Source organism: Ammospiza nelsoni, chromosome Z (assembly GCF_027579445.1).
Source record: "Ammospiza nelsoni isolate bAmmNel1 chromosome Z, bAmmNel1.pri, whole genome shotgun sequence".
Lineage (NCBI taxonomy): Eukaryota > Metazoa > Chordata > Aves > Passeriformes > Passerellidae > Ammospiza > Ammospiza nelsoni.
Window position 1 is genome coordinate 54,441,651 of NC_080669.1, and position 24,313 is coordinate 54,465,963.

A 24,313-nucleotide genomic window follows, 5' to 3' on the forward strand; every position below is an offset into this window, starting at 1 on the left:
ACTTTGCCATAACTTCTGCAAAAGGCTTTAGCTGCAAATGCACGGTGGCATTTTTATTTCAGTGCTTCTGAAAATATTCAAAATAGTAGTATGGCCACAGTAAAAGTGTCTACTTTAGACTTCTTCACTCAAACACTTAATGAGTGCTATATTTTAAAGTTACTGGCAATATTCTTAGTCCTTGAAATCACTGTGAATGTGTGTCAGAGTATTCTTAAAAAACCCCACATTTTGTCCTGAATAGTTCTACTGGAATAGTTCTACTGACTCTAATGTAATGTTTTGTTTAGATATATTTTTGGGTTTTGTGTCTTTTTCAGCTTTAACAGATACCTCAAACTGGGAATTCCCAGATGTTTGCAAGTATTACTTTGGATCCTTTGGTCAATGGACAAGCCTCTTATTTTCTATGGTATCACTTGTTGGAGCCATGGTTGTTTATTGGGTACTTATGTCCAACTTTCTGTTCAACACAGGGAAATTTATATACAGTAAGTATACATTTTTGTATAAGTTTTACTGCAATCCTTTGTAAAGATCAAGACTGCCTTATACTGGAAAAGGATTGTCCACTTTATGTAATCTTGATTTTCCTGCTACATTGCGTGAAAAATCAATTGAGACTAAGTAACTATGTGTGGTGGTACAGGCAAAGTCCTCTGTGTTGTCAAAGCTACTTTTCAATTTCTCTCTCAAAAGTGTAGTTTTCTCGGTATAGTTTAAACAACCTAAATCTGGCTGCTTGTTTCCACTCTATTTTCACTCCCCCTTTGTTTGCATGGGTGTATCTATTTGAACAGCCATATAACAGACTAGGCTGTTGAAATTATTCAGGATAATGGAAAAAAAACCAGTTTCATTATAGATTTCAACAAACACATGTAAAATATTGCCGTATAGGAAGTTTTTGCAAGCATCTATGAAGAAACAATGAACTCTATTGCAGTAAAAATGATTCTTAGTGTGGCATTGCTACAAAATAAAACATGTTGGGTTTTTATACCCTGGTACCTGCACAGGCACACAAGCATTTGTGTGTGTAATCAATGTAGAGTTGTGGGAATTGGTGATGGAATTGAGAGCTTTGAAAATCTGACTCATAGTATTGACTAGGTTGGCTAAGATTTAAAATACTCTGTTTTGAAGGTTTTTTCTGAGGCAAATAACAGCAAAGATAGTAGCCTGTTAAACAGTGTTTCATTAGAATTCCCATCATCCCTATAGGACGTACTTTACTGTGTTGGTTAGTGACTGATGAATTTTATAGCTGACCTAATTTATATGTTGTTACAGATGTTTCATTTTAGACCTTGGGGATTTTTTTTTAAAGTTTACCACTTTAATCTTAAATTATTCTAAATTAAATAATGCCAGTTCTAATAAATGGCATTATTATTATTATAAATGGCATAAATAAAATTTAAAATGGTGAGAAGGTCTTATTTTGTAGGAAAAAGTCGTGCTTTTCCGTGGGACTGGCATGTTACTTTATCCCTTACCTCTGTTTGTTTGGATTTCTTATTTAAGTTGTTTGGTCTAGGATGACAATCACTGGTTTCTTGTCCTAACATTCATACTTAATTACTAGGTAATAAAATGCATAATATGATGTAGGTTTGACACAGTGGCATCTTCCAACCACGTGTTTCTAAGTATTCTAAGCAGGAATTCAGTAAGTACTCTAAGTGTTCAGCAGCAGCTTATATTTTCTTTAATTCTCATACAAAAGCATCTGCACATACAGTTTAGGTGGGGAAAAATTTATTTTCTGCGGGAAGATAGTCTAGAAATCTGTAATACAGAAAGAATGCAAGAATTGTTAGCTGAGTGCAATATCATGGCTTTGACATGGTGTTGCATGGTCTTGTTCAGTTTCTGTTTAATCGGAAAAAATCACATCCACAAATTAAATTGCTAGTCCTAAACTGCTTTTTAAATACAGAAGAAACACAAGTTGACATCTGTAACAAATCTGAAAGTGCTTTAATTCTGTAAGAGCTATTAATTTTCGTGGCTTCTCACTAGGTACTTTTTTTTTAAATTAAGAACACAAAATTGTGATTTTAGTTAAATATTCTGATTTTTGTATACTCCAAACTAGTAGAAGTGAGTATGAGAAACCTATTTGTGATTTAGCGTGTCATAAATCAAAATAAAGAAGGAGGAAACAGTTTTCTTGCCACAAGGCCTTTTGCTTTCTCTATGAGAAACAAGCTGCTGTTAATTGCATTTAAAAAACCTGAAGCCAACTACCCCATTTGATTTTCTGTACATAACATGCCCATGTGCAACAGAAATAAAACTTAACCAGTGACAGAAGCAAAATCTAACCAGTGACACGTAATCACCTCTATCAGCCTGGAAACTAATGCAGTTTCCAGGCTGATAGAGCATTTTCTGTGTGTATCTATACACGTAATGCATAAATACACTGAAATTGCTATCCAATACCCTTATAAAGGTGAGGTTGCAGAAACTTGGAAATAACTGGTGTGGTATACCAGCAAAGTAGCACAGGAGTGTCCTGGAAATAAAACACTACTAGAGATGCCTGTACGACAGTGAAGCATTAGCCTTTTTCCAGGGTTTCCCATGGAAGCATGGAAAAAGCATCCCACAGAGCCTCTTCTGAAAAAGAAAATATTAGAAAATTATTAAGGGAAGGTTTTTCTGTATAACACTATCTGGACTAGGGATATGTTTGCATGCCTTTTTTTGTGTGTCCCAAAAGAGGCTGGATTTAAGATGCGTCTCCTCACTGGCCTGCTGTTCAATACTATTGAGTAGCTGGGAGAAGTCGAGGTGTGCTTGTAGAACAGGAATCCTGGGACTAGGGAGTCTTTGGAAATTTATAAATGGACAGGGCTTCTGAGAAGAAAGTAATAGAGTGTAGAGCTACTTTAAAACACTTCTACAGTAGTTAGAAAACTTTCCCTTGGGTCTGGAAGGAATTAAAGCTGCTGTGTTGTTCCTCTGATACAACTTTTCAAAATATTTTCTTACTTAATTTCAGTCAAGTTAACAGATGAAAGCCTAATAGCAGGTATGGAGACATTGATAGTGAGATTTTCTTCTTTGCAGACTTTGTTCATGACATTAATGTAACAGATATTGTTCCTGGCACCAATGGAAGTAACAAAGGTAAGAATCACTTAGTATTGTGTTACCAGTTTTGGGTGGGGGTTTAAAGGTAAATCATTATGTTTCAGTGCCTAACCACATGCCAGTTATAAATCATATATCATAAGTTGTAACTATGTGTTTCTTAAAAAACAGCAAGTTTCTATCTGGGATTTGTACTTCCACAAATAACCACACACTTGGAGATCTGAATAACTGGGGAAGTAAAAAATAAGTTTAAAAAGTGGAGGTGAGAATAAGTATTAAAGAGCTAGTTACAAGTTTCTGTACGCCCAGATACATCCTCCTTAAAAGCGTTATTGTTAACTTTTTAACAGTAGTTGCACAATGAGGAATTGCCTTAAGGAGTTTTAACTTTCACACCCTAAATTTGAGGCGCTTTAGTTCTGTTTACTGTTTAAAGTCTTGACTGGGGCAACTTTACTACTCAAAAGTTGTGCTGCAAGATTATTCTTCAAAAAACTTATGTAAGAACAGTTTTTTTTATGCTGAGTGCAAAAAAAGAAATAAGCGTCAGGCTACTTGCACCTCTACTTATGCTTTTGGAGAGCGTGAGATTTGCACAACTAAGGGAAGAAACTGCAGTCAAGTGTGAACATAGGTCTGTTCCAAGTTCTTAAGTAGGCAGAATAATGTAGAATGAAGGCAGGAGCAAAGCAAGGCAGGCATTGTCAACCTCTGAATCTTTTCTGCCTCTGTCATAGTGACTGAATCTGTACTGGTTCTTAGGAAGCAGAAAGCTTTCTCTATCCTGAGTGCATGAGGAATGGGGAAACATATCACTACCAGCTGGGCAGCTGTGTGTAACACTAGCTGCAGCTGTGTTTCTGGAGAACAGATGTTGGAGTCGGGCAAAGGAATTGAGAAATAATTCTGAAAACCAGTTGATTTGTGTTTGAGCTAGTGTTGAATCCTGGTCCTCTAACAGTCCTTACCAGCTAGGTACCAATTTGTGCTCTCTCCTGCTTTTGCTGTTCTCTCCCATGCTTATGCAGCAGGAGGTATAACTTGGAAGCAAAGTAGACAATATTCCACACTATCCTCCACCAACTAGAAGATTTAAAGCAGCTGCTACACAAAATTAAGGGCTGTCAGATGTTCAAGTGTCTCTTGACAGGACATCCAGGGCTACCAAGGAGATCAGTAAGAACAAAAGTGTTTTTCAAGATTTGTGAAACAATCCTGTTTTAAGGAAGAAATTTATGAGAATGTTTTTTATGCCTTTGCCTTTTTTGACAGAACGGAAATGGAGACAATGTAGGATAGTGGCTATCAACTGCTGTGGGATGCCAAGATTTTAAGTAAGACATTATGAGAACAGTGAATTTTATATTTCAGCACAGAGCTTCATAGGCATGTGTTCCTCAGAGGGTCTTTTTGGTTGATTTTTTTCTGATCACTTGTTCAGGTGCTGCCATTGATCAACCTCCATGTGAGAGGAGTATGGCATTACCTCTTAGCACTGTTACTGGAGCACATCTTAAATTTGTTGTGTTGTGTTGTCTGGCAGTGATGTACTTGCCCCTGTCATGGCACAAAGATGACAAGAGTGATTTTGTTGAGTGTAGGGTTTTCAACCTGCCAGTTGTTACAGTAGCTTTCTTGTAATCCTTAGTTTGTTTTTAGAGCAATTTACAGTAATTTAGGCTCTTCAGTGCACTTGAATTTTGGTTGATAAGATCTCACTGAAGTGTGCAGGGACAGATTAGGATGCTAAATATGCAGCCAGATGCAAGGGAGCATTCCTATAACTTGATTCCAGCAGGTACACATGGGCACTGAATAGGCCTTGTTATAGGTGTATGACTTTGAAGGATGATCCTGTGTCACAACTTGCGCTTCAGATAAATTATCATCTTTGTTGTGCTCAGCTGGGAGAACTGTACCTCTGTCAGATTCGAGTGCAAGATGCCTAGCGGTGGAATCTTAGCAATGAATTCCTGATTTAAAAAAACAAACAAGGTAGGAACTGAGATACTGAACACTGCACTTGAGCAGTCCTCAGTAGTAAAACACACCAGCAGTTGTGGCATCTTGATTCTGAATATTCCGTGCAAGTAAAACTCTTTTCATCTGAGGATGTTTTTCTTTTCCTTTCTTCCAGTCATTTGTCCAAGTGCTGCTAGTGATCACCCACCACAGAACAGGACTGTGATGTTCTCATCTGGCAACAGAACAGGTTTTGAACTCTTTGAAGAATGGTGGGACAAATCAAAAACAGTACCATTTTACCTGATTGCAGTTCTTCTACCCCTGCTAAATCTGAAGTCTCCATCCTTCTTTGCAAAGTTTAATGTCCTAGGTAGGTAACAAATACTATTAAAGCATTGGTTTGCTGTGACTGAAGTGTATAGAAGACCGTGAAAACTACTCCAGTGAGTAGAATCATAAAATCTTTTAGGTTGGAAAAGTCTGTAAGGTTATTGAGTGCAACTGTTAAGCCAACACTATCAAGTCCACCACTAAACCATGTCCACACGTGTTATATATCTGCACATTGTGCAGATTTCATACATCTAGGGATGGTGACTCAATAATTTCTCTGGACACTCTGTTTCAAAGCTTGACAACCCGTTCTGAGAAGAACATTTTCCAAATCTGAACATTCCCTGGCACAGCTTGAAGCTATGTCCTCTCATCCTGTCACTGGTTGCCTGGGAGAAGAGACCAGGCCTTTCCTAGCCACAGCCAGTTGTTCAGGCAGTTGTAGAGAGTGATAAGGTCCCCCCTGAGCCTCCTTTTCTCCAGGACAAACACCCCTGGCTCCCTCAGCTGCTCCTCACAGCACTTGTGCTCCTCACCCTTCATTAGCTTAATTTCCTTTCCCTAGACACTTCCAGCATCAAAACATCCTCTTGTCATGAGGGGCCCAAAACTGGCAGTATTCATGTCACAGGGGCAGCCTCATCAGTGCTCAGCACAGGGGGACAATCCCTGCCCTGGCCCTGCTGGCCACAGCATTGCTGATCCAGGCCAGGATGCCATTGGCCTTTTTGGCCACCTGTCAGCACATTGCCAGCCCGTGTTCAGCTTCTGTCTCCAGATCCTTTTCTATTAGGCAGCTTTCCAGCCACTGTTCCAGTATTTTGGTGGCAGCCCAACCCAGAGTGGGTTGTTGATTGGTTTATTAACCCCAAGGGCTTTGTCTGCTGCTGTGCTTGAATCTTACGGGTAATAGGGAGTTCGTTTTTCTTCCTTTCCTTTTCTTCCTTTTCTTCCTTTTTCTTGCTTGATAATACTGTGAAACAAATTCCCTTACATCTACAACAGATTTTCCCAAATGGTTCTATACATACTACTGTGCAGCATTTGATACATATTACCTTGGTGTAGTCGGGTATACTCTTCCTCCTCTGGTAAACATTTCAAACCAGCAGTTGCTTCTGATCTGAAGTAATTTTCTGCCAATCAGGTGACTAATTAATTACAACATCAGTCAGTCAGTATGATCTGCTTCTGTTCTTTGTCCCAACTTCCAATATTGTGGATTCTTCTGTGCTGCATAGGAAACAATTGTGACTTCCTGCTTACATGTCTTGAGGTAGAATGCCAAGGTGGTGGGGCTGGTAAAGTGACTAAAGCATATGCATGATGGGTGGGGCTGGTCACAGTTCAGGGAGTAGAAGATGTCTGAGGAGTAGCGCTGAAGCCCACAATGAAGAGAAAGAGAAAACTGGATGTGGATCAGAGGTTGAAAAAGTTGGATATGCTTTGTAAAGGTGGTAGAGGACAGGGATTTGAAGGTCTAGTTTGTACGTCTGTTCCATAGTTACACTTTATCAGAGCTTGGATCTGCTCTTGCTGAAACCACTAAATGAAAATACCATGCGGGAATTTGGGTACTTGATACTGCCTCTGTACAAAAGGTGTGGGTTTTATGTAGAAAAAAATTTTAAACCCAGAATATTAATTACACATTACTCAATAGATTATTATGTAATTGAGAAGGTGTTCAAAATTGCCTTAATTTTTGTAAACCTTGACGTTTATAAGACAATAAAAAATGGAAGACAATTTTGAGATGATGAAATTTATCTCAGTAGAGTTTTAATTATTTTGATACCTGTGGAAACAGAGGTTCTTAGGAAACTAAGAGTCTTTTAGCTGATCTTCACATACAGAACATTTTATTTTCCTAATTTCTTGAGATTATCTATCAAATCATAATTCCTTCTGTTTATTTTTGAACCTTGATGGGTTAAAATGCTGGGGTTTTGTCTTCACTTACTTAGAGCCTGTTCTCTGCTAACTAGCAGCATTATTGGCCATGAGGTTCATTGCAGTAGCCTTAATTATTGTTGTTCAGTTTTCTTCAATTTTTAGGTAGTTCCTGTTCTGCTCTTGTCTCTTTCAAATGGTCTGAAACAAGACCATATACCCTCCATTCTGCAGGTATACACAGCAAGGCATTATACCCATCTGTGATCTCATTTGTAGTTGTTAAGCTGTACAGGTGCCTGCTGGATGCCTCCTAACCAATGAGATGGAATTCAGATCCAGTATTATAATAAAGATTATCCAAAGTTACATTTAACATAATGTTTTAATCAGTAGCATTGAGGTGTCATTATCAGCTTCTAGTTCCCAATGTAAAGTTCATAAGTGCAGTAATTTCCATTGAGCTGTTTGGTTCCAAAAGTCAGTGACTAGATGGACATTGTAATAGCTGGAGTGCTATGATCAGTCTCCACTTAGATTGAAATCCTGGCAGTGGAAGCTGGAATTGGTCTGTTTGTGCCTAAAGACCTACGTGCCCAGCAGCAGGGATGGCAGGGTACTTCCTCTGCTGTCACCAGTGCCGGAAAGTTATTTAAACTTGCTGGAAGTTTACATTGTGTGCATGTGCATCTTTTTTTCTCTCTGACCTATAAGACAAGTGAAGAAGAAGTTTAGACCTAGTCTTCTGTTAGGAATGAATACTAACCATAACTGTTTGACTACTAGTAACTAGATGGATGGAGGAGAAATTAAACCCTGCATAAATACTTTGTACTATATCATGGTATTTGTTTGGCTCTTGTTTTTTCCAGGTACAGTTTCAGTTGTCTACTTAGTTTTTCTGGTTACAATAAAGGCTGCTCATCTGGGAATGCACTTAGAATTCAACTGGTTTACAGAGAATGAATTTTTTGTACCAGGTAAGATAGTTAAAATGCAGTGGTGAAGTATATATTTGGTGAGTTTAGGATTTTTTTTTTCTCTCATTTACCTTTTAACAATCTGAGACATAAATAGAGGAAATGCTGTCTGATGTGGCAACTAGAGGAAAGATCCCTCCAGACCAAGTGGCAAGGAATCCCTTTCCCAGTGATGTTCCTTAGTTAACAGGCAGTATTAGCAGTAAAGAAGAGAAGGAGCCCCTATCAGAGGAATCTTCAACATATATCCTATACCAGAGAGCTTACCTTAGACCTGTTTCACCTATGTTACTTTAAGTTCTAGTTGTACGTGTTTCAGATCATGCCTATTTCAGTAGCAATTAGAAATTACAAACTGTAGACAGACTGACTGTTAAGGGTGATTTAAGTTCTCCACACACTGTCTTGCTTAAGTGAAATAGCTCATTCATCATAATTTGCAAGTACAGTTTTCCCGTGCTTCCCAGTTTATCTCAAGTTTTTGGTCATAATCTTAGTAGTTCTTCTCTTTCAAACACCCATTAGCTGGTTTTATCCCATCAGTACCTATCAGTATGTTTTTGTTTTTATTGAAGGTTGTTTGATGCCTATTTGTTCTTTTCAAATTACTGTTATAAATTCCTCTGTGAGATGCCATAGTCATAAACAAGAGGCATTTAGTATTGCTTGAACAGCTAGCCTAAAGAGATCAAGTTTCTTTTTTAAGAAACCTGGATTAAAAGAACAAAGGTTAGGTCCTAGTTGGCTTTTCCCCATCCTTTACAATAAGCAAAATTTTAGGACCAGTTAGCTGTAGGGAGCTGTGTCCTGAACATTAGAATAGTGTCCCTTCTTCTGATCTTAGAAACAAATGAGAAGAATGGGTTGTAGTGACACACGTGCTGCAGGCCATTGAGAAACAGAGCACCCAGTAGTTTGATTAATTTGGTAAAAACTCCTACTGCTAGGAGATAGAAAAGGCAGGTAACTAATGCATACAAATACAGCTTCCATGAGATTCTGAAACTGTCAGTTTGCTTTTTATTATTGAGATTGAAGTAGTGCATGGAAAACGAGCCTAGAAGTCAAGGCCAGAAGTCGCTTGCACTCTCAATTCTGTCAGTAGCACATCATGCTAATTAGATATTGAAGGTACAGTGAAACCAACTCTAGGGAAAGCTTATTCTTTCAGTTTGGATAAGCCCTTCATTAGTTGCCTGGAGTGTGTTTACTTTCCTAACTTCATAGCACTTTACAGAAGTCTGTTTTAAATATGTTTGCATGGAGCTCTCTGTGGTTTGTTCTGTAAGGGTTTGTGAACCTCTGAAGAGTGTTGTGCTATACTTCTGGATGCTTTTTCAGAAGCTGACTATCTTAGGGTTCTCTAAATGCTGTTAGCACTTTAAAGAGAACGTACATTCTTAGGTAATACTAATTAAGATGGTGCTCTAATGATGTTATGCATTGGTGAATTCCTAGACCATTTGCAGCACTTGGAGAACCACCATCTTGTGAACATCTTTTGAGTATTAAAACAAGCAGAAAAATGCTATTCCCAAAAGAAGGAAATGCTTTTCATACATGCTGTGAAGCATGATAAGAAATTGCTCTGCCTTTCTTTATGCCCTGTCTTGTAAGCAGAACCTCTTAAGTATCTACAGATGTAATTTTTCTTCTGGTAGCATAAGAGACTTCTTAATAACTAGAAGTGTTCACAGGGTAAATGATTCCTTCCCTCCATCTCCCTCTTCAGGAACCCGTAGGTATACAGCCTCACTGCTGTCAATTCCAATTTCACAAATGATTTCCAGTTAAACTGTTGAGGAGCAGAAAACCTCGTATGTACCAATCTTAAATTAACCTAGTAATCACTGATGGTTGGAGTCTATCAGAGAAGCCCTGCTGGAAAGTATATTCTATAGTAACTATTGTCTTCATGTATCTTGCACTTCCTGATTAAGTATCTGCATTGGCTATGGTCAGATATGAGATAGATTGTCCCATTTCAAGGTGGAGGTTCATGCGTTTGTCAGTACCCTCCAGAGCACTGTATGTCATCTGCATTTTGTCATTGTTTGTTTCAAAGAAGTAATTTAAAAACACTTTTTTTTTCTTTGTTTAGAGTTTCGAATTCTGTTCCCTCAGCTCACAGGGGTTCTAACACTTGCCTTCTTCATCCACAATTGTGTCATCACACTTCTTCAGAATAACAGGAATCAAGAAAACAACGTAAGTAACTTCACAAGACTGTGCTTATTTATTCTAGATTGCCAGATAATAGTAATTTTTTTCTTGTGATTTGATAAGAAAAAAGTTACACATTCTTTTCCTTGCTATGAGGGAGTAACAGAAAAATTACAAATTACATAAAAGCTCTGAGGAATACCCCAAATTTACAAGCTGGTATTAAATGGCCAAATTGCACACAAGAGGCAGATGACTTGACTATGTTGTAGGTCTTAATGAAAACTGACCAATTTTAGAATGAAAAATGGTGGAAAATATTTGGTACATGACTGATGTTAGCAGAATCCTCAACAGTAGTTTTGAGGTCTAGGTAATACTTCAAAACTTTGTCTCACAATTCTAGTCAAAGTCCATAAAGAAACTTGGCACAATTTAGGAAATCCTGCAAGTTGAAGCCTGGATCAGGAGGCTTTGTGATACATAGTCTTTGGACTGGTGCTTTACCCTTGAAAAAGCTAAGCGCTGCTTCTCCAGATGGAACTGCATTCTTTGTTAATATCTTCCAATTTTAAAATACCAAATGGAGTAAATACAATACACAGAGTCTGAGAGTAACTTTTACTTTCATTATTTTTATTATTTTATTTTTTCCTCCCTACTTCCAAGGATTCTTGTCCAACTTCATTAAAATGTTAGCTGTAAAGGTACCTGCAATAACATAAAAAGATTTTTAAATACTAGCTGTATGAAAAACTAATGAAATCACAGAATCCCAGAATGCTTGAGGTTGTAAGGAACCTCTGGAACCTCTTATCCCTGCTACTGAATCAGCACCACTAACAGCCAGATGCCTATACAGCACATCAGATAAAATAGATCAGATTTGATTATTTGACAGTGAAGTACAGATTATGTACCAATGCAATGAGATGACCTCTTAGGCTTTAAAAGTCTGCATAGTTACTTCCTTTTACCTGTGAATCAAGACCAGCTTGTGAATTATGTATCTGCAAAGGAGTCATGCATTCTCCTCCAGGAAGGTTTCTGGGGGCTTAGGGCTTCTCAGCTGGAGGTCTGGACAAAGAAAGCTAAATAAGCTTTTTCTTGATTTCCTTAAGAAAATCTTATGATGTGGAGAAGGGCAAGATTTCTCTTTAACTGTGGCTTTCAAATTCTAAAGGGTAGATCTCCAGCAATCAGGTCTATATGCTAATACCCTCATTCCATCTTCAAGGTTTTCCTGTGTATTTTCCCCCTCTGTTTACATCGGAGCAAGCAATCAGATGCAAAGAGCAGCACCTGGAGTGTTCTTTAGCTTGCTTTTCCTGTGTGAAGGTGGAAGAAACTGCTGCCTGCATTTGAATCAGCTTTTTTAAGCCCTTGACAAAACTCTGCATTGCAGAAGAATGTTCAAATTTCTTAGAAAGGACAGCTTTGAAGTATGGCAGGAAAGATTTCTAGAAGGAAAACAAATCTCTGTAATTCTTGTAGTAGTTTTATTTGGCTGGAGATTGCTTTTCCTCTTTGTAGCTGTACAGGAGCCTTTCACCTAGGTCTCAAAAATGCTTTGCAAATGTTAATGAAGTACCTGTGCTCTTGAAGAGCTGTTTTGTGATTATGTCACTAAGCGGCTGGAGTAAGTGGGAGATTTCCATATATATAGGGGTCTTGCCCTCTGTCATAAGTCATGGGGGGGTTTTCCAATATATTTACAAGATGCTTTCTTCTCTCAATATCTGATAGGGTGATACTGACATAACTCCATGGATAAAAACTTCACTGTTTTATTGATGGACCTGTTAGGATGGCACTTCCCTCAGTGTTCTGTCAAAAGGCACAGAACTTGGCAAGCTGGAAAAGCACTGCTTTTGTCTTGAGCAAAACTTACTGAAAGTAGAGGTCATAGAACAACTCTCTGGGGAGCTGGAGAAGAGTAAGATAAACAATAACATTCCTCTTATGGAGTCAGAAATTCAAAACAATAGCAGCTTCCATTCTGGTCACAGGCGTGCATCACAGCCCAAAGCTAAAATACATGGGGGAGGAGTGCTCTGGCCGCTATTCCTGTACAGTGGTGTGGGTGTTAGAAGAGAAGAGCAGTGCACCAGAGTAAGCCACATGTCAGCAGCATAGCCCTGTGAGCAGGTTTTTAGTCTGCAGTTCAGAATTTACCTTTCTGGTCTCATCTCCCACTGCTGCTGCCTCCTTGTATTTATCAGCATAAGTCTTTGTACAGTGTCAGTCAAATGGTTCAAAAACAATTTGCATAGGAAATGTAACCCAGCCACAGAAAGGAGGGTAGGTGTGGGTTTTGGTTGGTTGGTTTTTTCCTGATTAGTGTTTGTGATTAGTTTCCCTGAGCAACACTATGGATGCTACACAAGCCCACCATGATCTACAGGCATAAATAAACTAGTGCTGTCTCCCGACAGTTGTTTGTGGATATACCTGGGAGAAAGGCTGTGAATGGGGAGATGTTTTTTCTCTAGGTATTAACTGCAGAAGGCATGGAGCTGTAAATGGTACTTACTTTCTGCAGTATTGAAACACTTTATTCCCTGTAAACAGACTGAGCTTCCCTTGATGGTGCCATACCATTGGTTTCTGTTTCCTGCCAAAATTATGCACAGCATCATCCATCCTGGTGAAGTACTTATTTTTGTCACCCAGTTAAATGTTACAACTTGTCCTTGATGCACGAGCAGGTGGAGTCATTTTTATGATCTAGATCAAAGTCCTGTTGAGATATTAGGGAGTCAGCATCTCTCTTGAGAAGGTACTAATCTGAAATGGGATGATCGAAAGGTATTTCAAATGTGGTAATCATTACTAAGCACTGATACTGGCTTCTCCATCCAAGAAGCAACTCCACAAAGTAGCTTTCACTGGTACTGAGGAAGGAAGTGAGCTGTTTTTTCCATGGCATTCAGCAGGCAAATCAAGGCCTGGAAGTACCATGTGGCAGCACCATGTAAGCAATGTCCGTTGAGCCACAGAGCCTCCTCTGTGCCATGTCAAATCCTTTGCTGCAAGTCTGGCCAGCACCTGAATACTGACTGGTCTGTGGATGTGATACAATGTCTTGTGCTTTCAGGGCTGTCTTTGTTAGCTCCACAGTCATCCTTTTGTTAGGAGGCTGATTTCTTCCTTTGTTCTACTGCTGCTGCCGGCCTTGATCAGCCAATTTTCTCTTCTTCCAGCAGCACTTCTAACCACTTCTTTGTTCTGTGGATCTGACCAGGAGAGCTCCCTGTCAGAAGTAACTGCAGTGAGTTTGCTCTCCAAGCTCTGTCTGAAAATCTGCCTGTTACTTCAGGTGTATTTGAGAAGGATTTGGCAGGTATCAGGCTATGATCCTTATGAACTGTGACCAGCATGTTGCCTTAGATACTTACTTGGAGACTCCCACTGTGATTCTACAAATACTTCCTGCTTCCAACATTGTTTTTTCTACAAGTTTGATTCTTAAGCTGTGGCTGTAATAATTGCTGTATTCTTATGCTTAGGCAGCATTCACCACAGCAATGTCTGCTTTTGTGTGAATGTAAATGCCTCAAGTATCAAATTTAAAACAAAAAAGTGTAGTTATTGCTCTTACTTAAAATAGTCCTTTTATCTCTCCCCATGTGTCCTTTGATTTTTTTTTTCTGGAATTATGCTGTCTAAACAGTACTGTCAACATCTTAAGGGAGTGAACCCAGGTCTCTTGAGGAATAATGAACATTAATCAAAAGATGTTCCTGTTATGTAAACTCATGTTGTTGTACAGAGGTAACCATCTGACACACACAAGCATGTATTTGGAAGGGAGCTGATGGATGTTCGAGAAAAAAATAAATTCAGGTTTTCAAGTTGTCTATTTTTTGTTTAATAGCTATTCAGATCAAAATCTGGGTACTCTTTCTATGGTGACAACACCTGGAGAAAATAGTCTGTTGTGTTACACGCTATGAAAATAAATTATCAAAATTATCTCAGCACTTAGTTTCAGTGCAGATTAAAGCATACCACCCTTAAGAACTCTGGAAACATGAACTGGTTAGTACTGGTGCAAGTACCTGTTAGAGGTAATAGCACACCACCTATCTACCATTTTTCATGTCTAAAGGAAGCAGTAAGAATTTTATTTCACATTTCTTGCCCTTGCAACTGCATGCACCCGTCACAGCAAAAATAGTTTTACAGTTGGTTCTAGAACTTATGTGTAGGCAGAATACAAATAACAACTGTGAGTTACTATACTGTTTTTATGTGCCAGGACTACACCGAAAATACCGGACTTAAAGCAGATTTTGGCAGATGATGTGCATTAAGATGTGCAGAACACACTGGATGTGTTTTGAAAAATTGTCCAAGTCCTGTCCTCAAGAGATGAGAGTCTGCATCTCTTTGCAAAACTGCGTTACTCTGTCTCTTGAGTCCTACAATTAATGGAAGTTACTGATAAATACTTGCAAGAAATATGGATGCTCATATTTAATATTCTTAAAATTAGTTCTTATAGTGGGTGGGCACTAGTGCTTTTGAAGGTGTAGATGATATGTAAAAATCTGTACAGCTTCTCATGTCACAAGAAGAAATTCTGCATATAATTTAAAGAAAAGGCTACTGCTCGACTTCTGATGAAAGTTGATAGTCCTTACTCAATGGCCAGTATGAGGAGAGTGAAGTCTAGGCAATCATCTTCCGTGTGCATTTAAGTGGTCAGCAGAAGGAAGAGTTTGCAGCTAGAAGTGTGCAGCTGCTGGGAGCTTGAAGGCTGGAACATGACCCTGGAACATGTTCAAATCATGCTGATTCCTTTTTCCCATCAGCCTCTAAAAGGCAAATAATATTCCTCATGAGACAGCAATCTTCTACCCCAAAAACATGCAAAATGAATAGGAGATTCCACGTCTTTCACAAAAAACTGGCTTCTATTTGAATTTCTCTCACAACTCATAATCTAGTATTTTATCATTTCCTCAGGGATTGCCTTGCTCTTGGCAGAGCCTGGAATGGTGTAGGATATGTTTTTCTGTCAATAAGATAGTGTGAAGAAGCACTATGGGAAACATTCCCATGCACAGATGTGAGGAAGCTTTGCTCATGTTCAGTGAACTGGCTGAAGGTGATAATTATCACTCTGGTCTGGAAACCAGTATAATCCTAATAATTTGGTGCTATGCCTGGGCTAGTAAGACTTGCTTCTCAGTCTTGGGAAAATAGGGTCATGTATTGAAACATTACTAGTAATCCTTTAAGAAGCTGATGATTAGCAGCAGCTGAACAAATGGTTTTCTGTAAGGTAGTGAGTGTTTTGTACTGTAACAAAGCTTACACAGGATTTAGTTAGCTAATAACTAGAAACAAATGGTCTCCCTCTTTATTTCCAAAGGAAGTAATTTATGTAGAAGAATAACTCAACAAGTACATTGCTGTGAGATCAGTCTGATGTATATGTGAATTCTCTAGTTTCATAAAGTACTTAATTAGTTTTGCCAGTCATTTTCCTGTAATAAACTTGTGGTTATTTTTGTGCAGTGGAAAACACTTGTATATATTATATACCTTAAAAAGATAGCCAGAATTTTCAGAACTGAACTTTGAAGTTTGTGTTTAAATCCATACTTAAGTGTATGTAGTGTAGTTAAATATGGATTTAGGACCCTAGCTTCAACACTCTTTCCTTAAAACCTCTGATTAAATTCCTTTGTATTACATCTGCAGTTGGGTAGACTGATGTCTTTGACCGCAAGATTTTATTCAGGATAAGAAATTTAACATAGGGCTTTCTAGGCTTTCTGTGTGTCAGTGTCCCAAGGGTCTTATTAGGAATAGTTGAATGTAAGAAAGTAGAAGGGATTTCTTGTTTGTTTTAATAACTAGTGTATACTTATGCATCAGGAATAACACGCTACATCTATTGGCATATCTCATTCATGGTGCCTTTTTTGTATGTTGAGAGATCAACAATACATGTCTAGGTCCACTTTGGGTATTGAAGCTTTCTTATCTGATTAGAACCAGGTCTGAAGTCTCCATCCAAGTAGTAGGAAGTAAAAATAAAAATGTACAAGTGATAGTAGTAAACAGAAGAAAGTAATGCATATAAAAGTAACAGTAATACATGAAATAGAAATCTTATTATGAGGTTTTGTATGTAAGTGCTGGCCAAAATAAAATCTTGTTTTTCCTCAGGTGAGAGACCTCTCTATTGCATACTTCCTGGTTGGACTGACATACCTGTATGTTGGAGTGATAATTTTTGCATCTTTTCCTTCTCCACCATTATCCAAAGAATGTATTGAACAGGTGAGATATTTTACTGTATTATATATTTCAAGGAATCACAAGATGGTTTTTTTGGGGACCGAAGTGGGTAATGTGGTCCAACCTCCATACTCAAGCAGGGCTATCCCAGAGGATATGGCACAGGATTGCATCCAGATGGTTCTGGAATATCTTCAGTGAGGGAGACTCCAGAACCTCTGTGGGCAGTCTGTTCTAATGCACAGTCAGTCACACTGTGAAGAAGTTCTTCCTCATCTTCAGTTGGAACTTCCTGTGCATCAGTTTCTGCCCATTGCCTCTTGTCCTATTGCTTGGCACCACCAAGAAGAGCCAGATCCGTCCTCTTGGCACCCTCCTTTCAGATGCCTGTGTACATTGATGAGGTGCAACAGGAATAGGCCCAGCTCCCTCATCCTTTCCTTGTAAGAGAGATGCTCCAGTCCCTTGATCATCTTTGTAGCCCTGAGCTGGAGGCTCCACTCCAGGAGCTCCGTGTCTGTTGCACTGAGAAGCCCAGAACTGGAGACAGCACTCAAGATGTGCCTCACCAGGGCTGAGCAGAGGGGCAGGATCACCCACCTCGACCTGCTGGCAGTGCTCTTCCTAATACATGCCAAGATACCCTACTTGTCCATTAACCTTTTAATAAATACGCAATAAAAAAAACCCAGCTACTGCTTCTTGCTTCATGATTCACCCTGGCAGGAGCATCTGTGCTTGACTGTGGTCAGTTGGTGGGACACCTTGTGGGCACTACCACGAACAGATGAGTAATGCTTGTGTTATCTCATTTATATTCACAAATGGTTCCCAATATTTCGGTGAAAAACAAACATATAATAAATACTCTGTGAAAGTGATGAAGGACCAAAATGAAAAAGTGAACAATTGAGCTTTTCATTTCTTTAGCTTCTTTAATCCTGAGAAGTGTGTGCAGTGACTCTTTGGGATTCCAGAAGAAATAAAATGTGAAAGCAAGTTTGTTTAGACAGGAGTCCTCCTTGCAATTACGTTTGAAGTCTGACCTCTGGAGTCTGACACTGGTGAGCCTTGCCAGCAGAGTTCTTCTGATAACAGCACCACATGAAATACTCTACAAAGGCCAAAAACTCTTTATCTGCTTCTAGGCAAAGCTGATTTCCACGCCCTAAATTGCTTCAGATATAGCAGTTATCAGTGGGGGATCCATGTTATGCCAGGTGTTCTATAGCTCTGGCATAATATTTAGCAATAAGGTGGCATTTAAAGGCTTCCTCTGACTGTGGATTAGTTAGAACTGGTATCACTGTTAAACAAATTATTTTTTTAACCACCTGAAATAATTTCACAGGATGAAATCCACATTTAAATAACATGTAATGAGTGATTTCCTTCCCATTTATTTTCTTAGCTCTCTCAGGTACTTATGAAGCTGTTTGTATATTTCTATGATGTTTAAGTCTTACAGTACTTTTTCAAATGTTCCCACTAGTAGTGTATGATCCCTTACTCATTTGTATGTAATGCAGTTTTACTCACAAAGTAACTGTTTTTAATAAGTAGTTATGGTATGATAGATAAAAGGAGCATATGAATCCATCTGCTTAAAAGGTCAGGTGGCCTTTCCACAGCCTGGATTGTTTGAGGATGTTCAAAAGATCAGAAAGCAATTCATTATGTAATACTAGCATTAACACTGACATCAGCTTAGTAACATTCAAAAATTGGTTGTTATTATGTGGCAAGGCAGTTGTAAAAGAGGGAGAGGGTTTTTCATGTTATGGAGTTCATTTAGCAATTGTAGTTGTTTGGGTTTTGTCCCATTGTTTCTGGCACATAGATATTAAAACCCAGCAGATATATGTAAACAAGCCACCATTGATATGTAACATTACTTATATGTTTAGAATTTTCTAGATAACTTTCCCAGTGATGACATCATGTCGTTTGTTGCAAGAATATTCCTGCTGTTCCAAATGATGACTGTATACCCACTGTTGGGCTATCTGGCACGAGTCCAGCTGTTAAGACAGTTTTTTGGAAGTGCTTACCCAAGGTAAGGAGTTTGTTTCTTGACAATAGTTTGGCACACTCTGCTTAACTGGCTTTCTGTTGTCAGAAATTTGGCTAGATTTTGGGAATTTTCTTTGTACATTAGGTTCATTTCATAAGCTAGTTTCACAGAGTTTGTAGAGTCAGGGTGAATGGGCACACCTGCAGATCAGGACTGTTACAGTTTGCCAGAGCAGAATGGGGGAGAGGGGTTCTTTCAGTTTAGCTCTTCCTTTTATCAATAAATAGTAATTTTGTCAACACACTCCCTTTGGGTTATGCAATTATATGACAAAAGTTGTACAGGGAAAAAAAATGTTTAGTCTAGGAGCATTTAATCTAGCAATCCTTAAGCTGTGAAAAATATATACTCCAAATACTAACCTTTCAGCATGCCATCTTTGTTTTGATCATGCCTGATTAGTAATCATCCATCTGTTTTTAAACAGAGCTAATAGCTGGGTGAGTTGTTACTTGTGCTATCTGGGCTGCTGCTATGCTTATAAAAATAGCTTTTCACATGCTAATTTCAGAGATGAGCCACACCCTTGCATTTGTACAGTGTCTGTATTCCAGGGAAGAGCTGATGCAGATTTCAGTTTTAGTTTGGTTTCTTAAATAAAACCTAGGACATTTATATTTGGAGTACTGGAGTACTGAATTTGTCACAGCTGAGAAGTTGCCATTAATCTCCAAGTTTCTTATTTTGTATTGTGAATTACTGTTGATGGAGGAAAGGGAAAAAAAAATCTCAGAAAGGAATGTGTATTTCCTCTGTGGCATCAACAGTTTAGGTCTGCAGAGATGTTGTTCCAAGTTTCAGGTTTCTTCTGAGTCCTGAAATAGGTTCTAGAAACTGAATGCCTAAAATTAGGCAGTGAAATAAATGCCTGCTTTTTTTGACTCAGAATTGTATGCAGTTCAACATTGGGATTTTTAGGAACTGCTGCAAGTTACTGTTGGAAACAAGGCCATTTATTTAAGTGCTAAAGATGGATTTCACAGCCACTGGGAAATAATCTTGTCCTCTATATTATGTGGATATGCCTTTTCCTATCTCCTCCCTCTAGTTACTCTGTGACCAGAATGGTTTTCATTTACCTCACGGGCTCTCCTAGAACCTACGGCTTTGTGCCAGTCTCTTCTCAGGTTAATTCCAGCTTGCTGTTTTAAGCCTTCGTGGTATGACAGATTTGATGATGCAGATGATTCTTGTATCCAGGATGTCCTGTGGGTAGCTTCACTCATTTTTAAATTTACTTTGTTTTAAGACTCCTTGTAGTAAAGTATTTAAAGCTTCTGAGAAGTTAAAAATGGTTTCTAGGAAGCCATATAAGTCTCTCCAACCTATAAGGTACCATATTCTGGCTGATGGGCTCTCTCGCTCTCTGGCATCCCAGGTGTCTCAAACACAGCACAGAAATCACTAAATTAACATTCAGGCTCTGGCTTCTGTGCATTTACAAGGTCAGGCCTTGTATTTTTCTATGCAGTGGAGACTTGCTGGAGGCTGGTAGCAAGCACAGAACATGTCTGTGGGAGAATAGTATAGATTTACTGCCTGGTTGTTGAATATGTCTTCATGACTGGTTCTCACCAGTCACCTAAGATGACAAATCTCCTTTAGTAGCACTTTATGACCTCTCTAGGAAAAACTTCTGTATTTTCGGTTTTCTCCAGAGCTGATTTTGTAGGGATATGTTTTACAAATATGAAGCTTTTGCTTTTATTGACATAGACTGATATCTTACTGGAGAGCCTATTGATTCACTCTGAACAACCTACTTGGAAATATTAATTTCTGTAGCTTTCTGTGTAGGAAAATGAGCACCCTACTAATAGTTGAATATAGTTGGAATCTTTTCTCAAAATCCTCATTAATCAGGGCTAACAGCTCTTGGGCAATAAGAAGATTGATCTGTACAAATTCGTGCTTTGCCTCTTTGATTTTTCTGTATGAGGTGAATATATGGAGGAGAATACCCTGGGTCATATGCCTGGAGAAAATTTTTGTGTGAGTAGTGAGCCCAAAGGATGAAAAAGAAGGCAAAGAGCAGGATCTCTGTTGGCAAGCTAGCCTCATTTAACTCTGTGATTCTATGTGCTAAATCACATATCTTTTCATGCATGCATCTTTCTTATGTTAAGTTTTCTTTGCAGGTGAGAGAAATGTTGTAAATTTGCCTTCTGACTATAATTTTCCTGCCAAAAAAGTCAGACAACAAAGTCAGAACCCCGTAACAGAAACACCTTCTGCTTCGGTCAAAGTCTCCATTAGAAATTTTCCCGTCTTCAGTTTTAAGCTCTTGGTTGCTTTACATGGAAGCTCACTGATTTTAAAAGCCAGGCTTCTTCACACCAGCAGTTATTTTCAGGTGTGGGTTCCTGCTGCTGCTGTGGGTGGAGTTAACAGATACCCATTAAGTTAATAAATGGAGTGCATAGAAGTCTGTACGGATGCAACTTAAAGCAAATAGCTTGATCTCACACATATTTACAGGGCTGCCAGATAGTTTTTATTTCCTGGGTGTGATTGTATTGCTCAGATCAATTTCATTCTCTGGGTTTTACCCCTTTTTCTTTATCTGAAACTGATTATAATAAAGCACCAAGATACTAGTTTCCTGGTTTGGAATTTATTGTCTAGATTTTTTTATCTAATGAAAGGCAAATTCTACCAAAAGTAGCATCATGTTTAATATCCTATTTTTTTCTGGAAAACCATGGATTATAACTGGATGATTATGAGAAACTGCATACTCATCTTCAAACGAGCTTTTATTGTCTGAAGACTTGATTTTCATCTCTTTTGTGTCATGCTTTTTATTCTGTAGTGCTGTTTTTCTGTTAACAGCTCTTTGGTGTGTACCTGTAGTATATCCTACTAACCTATAGTCTTGAGTGATGAAGCAGCTCAGCCTCTCCAAACATAAGTGCTTAAACAGACAACATGTAACTTTTTTTCCTCCAGGTTTCCCAATAGACATAAGCTGAACAGTGGGAGATGGTTTATCTGAAAGGAAATGGGAGTCTTGTCTTCCAACAGTCAGGAGGAGAGCAAAAGCATCCTTGATTCTAAGAAAGAGGATTCTCGTTGCTCTTATGTACCTGTATCAGTGACTTGTCTGCCTATCTTAAACTCAAAGACACGTGTAGATGTGCTAGACACAGCAGTCTTCTTACAGGCATCATCACAGAGAATCATAGAGTAGTTTGGATTGGAAAGGACCTTGAAGTTCATTTGTTCAGCCCCACTGCTATGAGCAGGGACAGCTTTGACTAGACCACGTTGCTCAGACCCCCATCCAAACTGGCCTTGAACACTTCCAGAGGTGGGCCATCCATAGCTTTCCTGGGAAACCTCACCCTTGCAGTAGAATTTCTTCCATGTATTTAACCTAAATCTCCCTCTTTCAGAGTGTACCCATTCCTCCTTGCCCTGTCACTCCAGTTCCTGTCAGAGAATCCCTCTCCAGCTTCCCTGTAGGCCCTTTCAGGTACTGGAAGGTGTCTCTGAGGTCCCCACACAATCCTCTCCTCCCCAGGCTGAACAGCCCCAGCTTGCTCAGCCCATCCTCATAGCAGGGGTGCTCCAGCCCTCACCGACCTCCTGGCCCTCCTCTGGACTTGTTCTAACAACTCCTTGTCATCGTGCTGGGAACCCCAGAGCTGGATGCAGTGCTGCAGGTGGGGTCTCAGCAGAGCAGAGCAGAAGGGTAGAACTCCTCTCTCATCTGCTGGCCAATGGTGCTTTGGATGCAGCCCAGGATTCCCGTGGCTTTCTGGGCTGGGAGCACTCACTGCTGGCTCATGGTGAGTTTTTCATCAGCCACCACCCCCAAGTCCCTCCCCTCAGGGCTGCTCTCCATCACTTCTCTGCCCAGCCTGTGGGTGTGCCTGGGATTGCCCAATGCAGGTGCAGGACCTTGCCCTTGGCCTTGCTGAGCTCCCTGAGGTTTGCAGGGTCCCACCTCTCAAGCCCTGTCCAGGTCCCTGTGGATGGCATCCCTTCCCTCCAGAATGTCCACTGCACCATACACAACTTGATGCTGAGGGTGCACTCAATCCACAAATCCTTCAGCCTTTCTCTACTTCCTACAAAAGATTTAGAAATGAGAGAAGACATCCTAATTCCTTCTTTTATTTTGCAAAATGTATGCTGGTAAACGGATTACAACAGGCAAAGTGATGTACTGGGACAAAACCCAAGGAACTGTTCATTCTCTTTGCTCTCCCTGGTGTTGTTAAGGAAGGCCAAAATTCTGTGTATTGGGTAATTGCTTTCTTTTCTAAAATGAGATATGTTTGTAATGTCGTCATTTAACAGCTGATTTAGGGCCAGATGCATGTGCTTTATCTGCTGTTTCTTGCTTGACTCTGGATCTTCTTATATGTACAGAAAGCCAATTTTTTATTATTGTTACTGGCTCTTTCTTACAGTAATATTTGTGACAGAGATTCCCTTGATTAATTATATGGTGTGCATAAACTGCTTTAAACATTCATCAGATGATTTTTTAAAACTTTTTAACATCTTTCCTGTTCTGAGAGGTTAAATAAGCTGATAGACAAAAATCACTTAGCTTTCTTCAATGATTGTCATCCCTTTACTCCATGGTAGCCCAGCAGACCTGCCAGTTCTCCCATAAACGTATGTCTTCTGATGCAGTGAAATACATTTCTTCTGTTTGCATGCATGTTTGCTTGTCTGCTCTTCATCTGACTTCTGCCTAGCTTCTCTTAAAGGTTGTGATTCATTGTCTTTTGACCAATGTCACTTGAGTGAGATTTCCAGGAAGAAAATGCATTTTTAGATACAGAAGCCTCTCAAATATTCTTACTTGGGTGATCCTGATTTTCTTCTTTCCTTGCTTTCCAATTTCCCTTATTGTGTGTGTTCATCCTGTGACTCCATGCTGAGTCTCGAACCTCTGAGAGAACTTAAAACTTGAAGGGATTTAAAATCAGTTTCTGTCTTTAAATTTCCCCTGTGCTAGGGTTTGGTTTCACTGTTTTTGACATGATTCTTACTGTGAGGATGCCAAAGTTAATTAGATATATATGGTCACTGCTGTTCAGTGACTTCAGTGGGAGAGAACTTGATGGAGCAAGCCCTTTAATAATCTTCTGGCATACAAGGTTGTTTCTCCCCTCTGTCAATCTGAAAGGTTAACCTTGCCAGCAGAGAAAAAAGCAATACTTAGGAGATAGCTTGCGTTTTCTTCTAATCTTTTTCCCTTCTCCTTTCCGTTACCATTTTTGTGGGATTGCAGGATTTTTGCAGGTGAGCAGTGATTCCCTTTGTAGAAAAGAGCTAGAATCTTCAACTGCCCAGCTGAGAGTATGGAGACTGAGGACAGAAGACTTGCCATGGGTGTGCTTTCTTTGTGAATTACAGCCTCTTTCAGGCAACCCAACCTGTGCCTCAGAGCAGTAGCCCTAACCAGGCTGCCCAGGCAGACAGTCCAGCCCTGGCATGGGCCACCCGACTCTGCTGCCATTGACCATGATGACGAAAGTTACACCATTTAGAAAACAACTGTATGTGACCAGGGTGATTAAGC

General features: G+C 39.3%; 1 protein-coding gene across 2 annotated transcripts in view; it reads left to right on the forward strand.

The window, feature by feature from the left end:
* The window catches only part of SLC38A9 (solute carrier family 38 member 9), a 44,030-nt gene that overhangs the window by 13,411 nt on the left and 6,306 nt on the right, over window positions 1-24,313 (forward strand). For both annotated transcript variants that reach the window (XM_059492928.1, XM_059492929.1), the window contains 7 exons: window positions 321-491; window positions 3,082-3,141; window positions 5,246-5,443; window positions 8,172-8,279; window positions 10,381-10,487; window positions 16,626-16,739; window positions 18,605-18,753. In XM_059492928.1, the coding sequence (XP_059348911.1) occupies window positions 321-491; window positions 3,082-3,141; window positions 5,246-5,443; window positions 8,172-8,279; window positions 10,381-10,487; window positions 16,626-16,739; window positions 18,605-18,753 (907 nt within the window). The remainder of the gene's footprint in view (window positions 1-320; window positions 492-3,081; window positions 3,142-5,245; window positions 5,444-8,171; window positions 8,280-10,380; window positions 10,488-16,625; window positions 16,740-18,604; window positions 18,754-24,313) is intronic.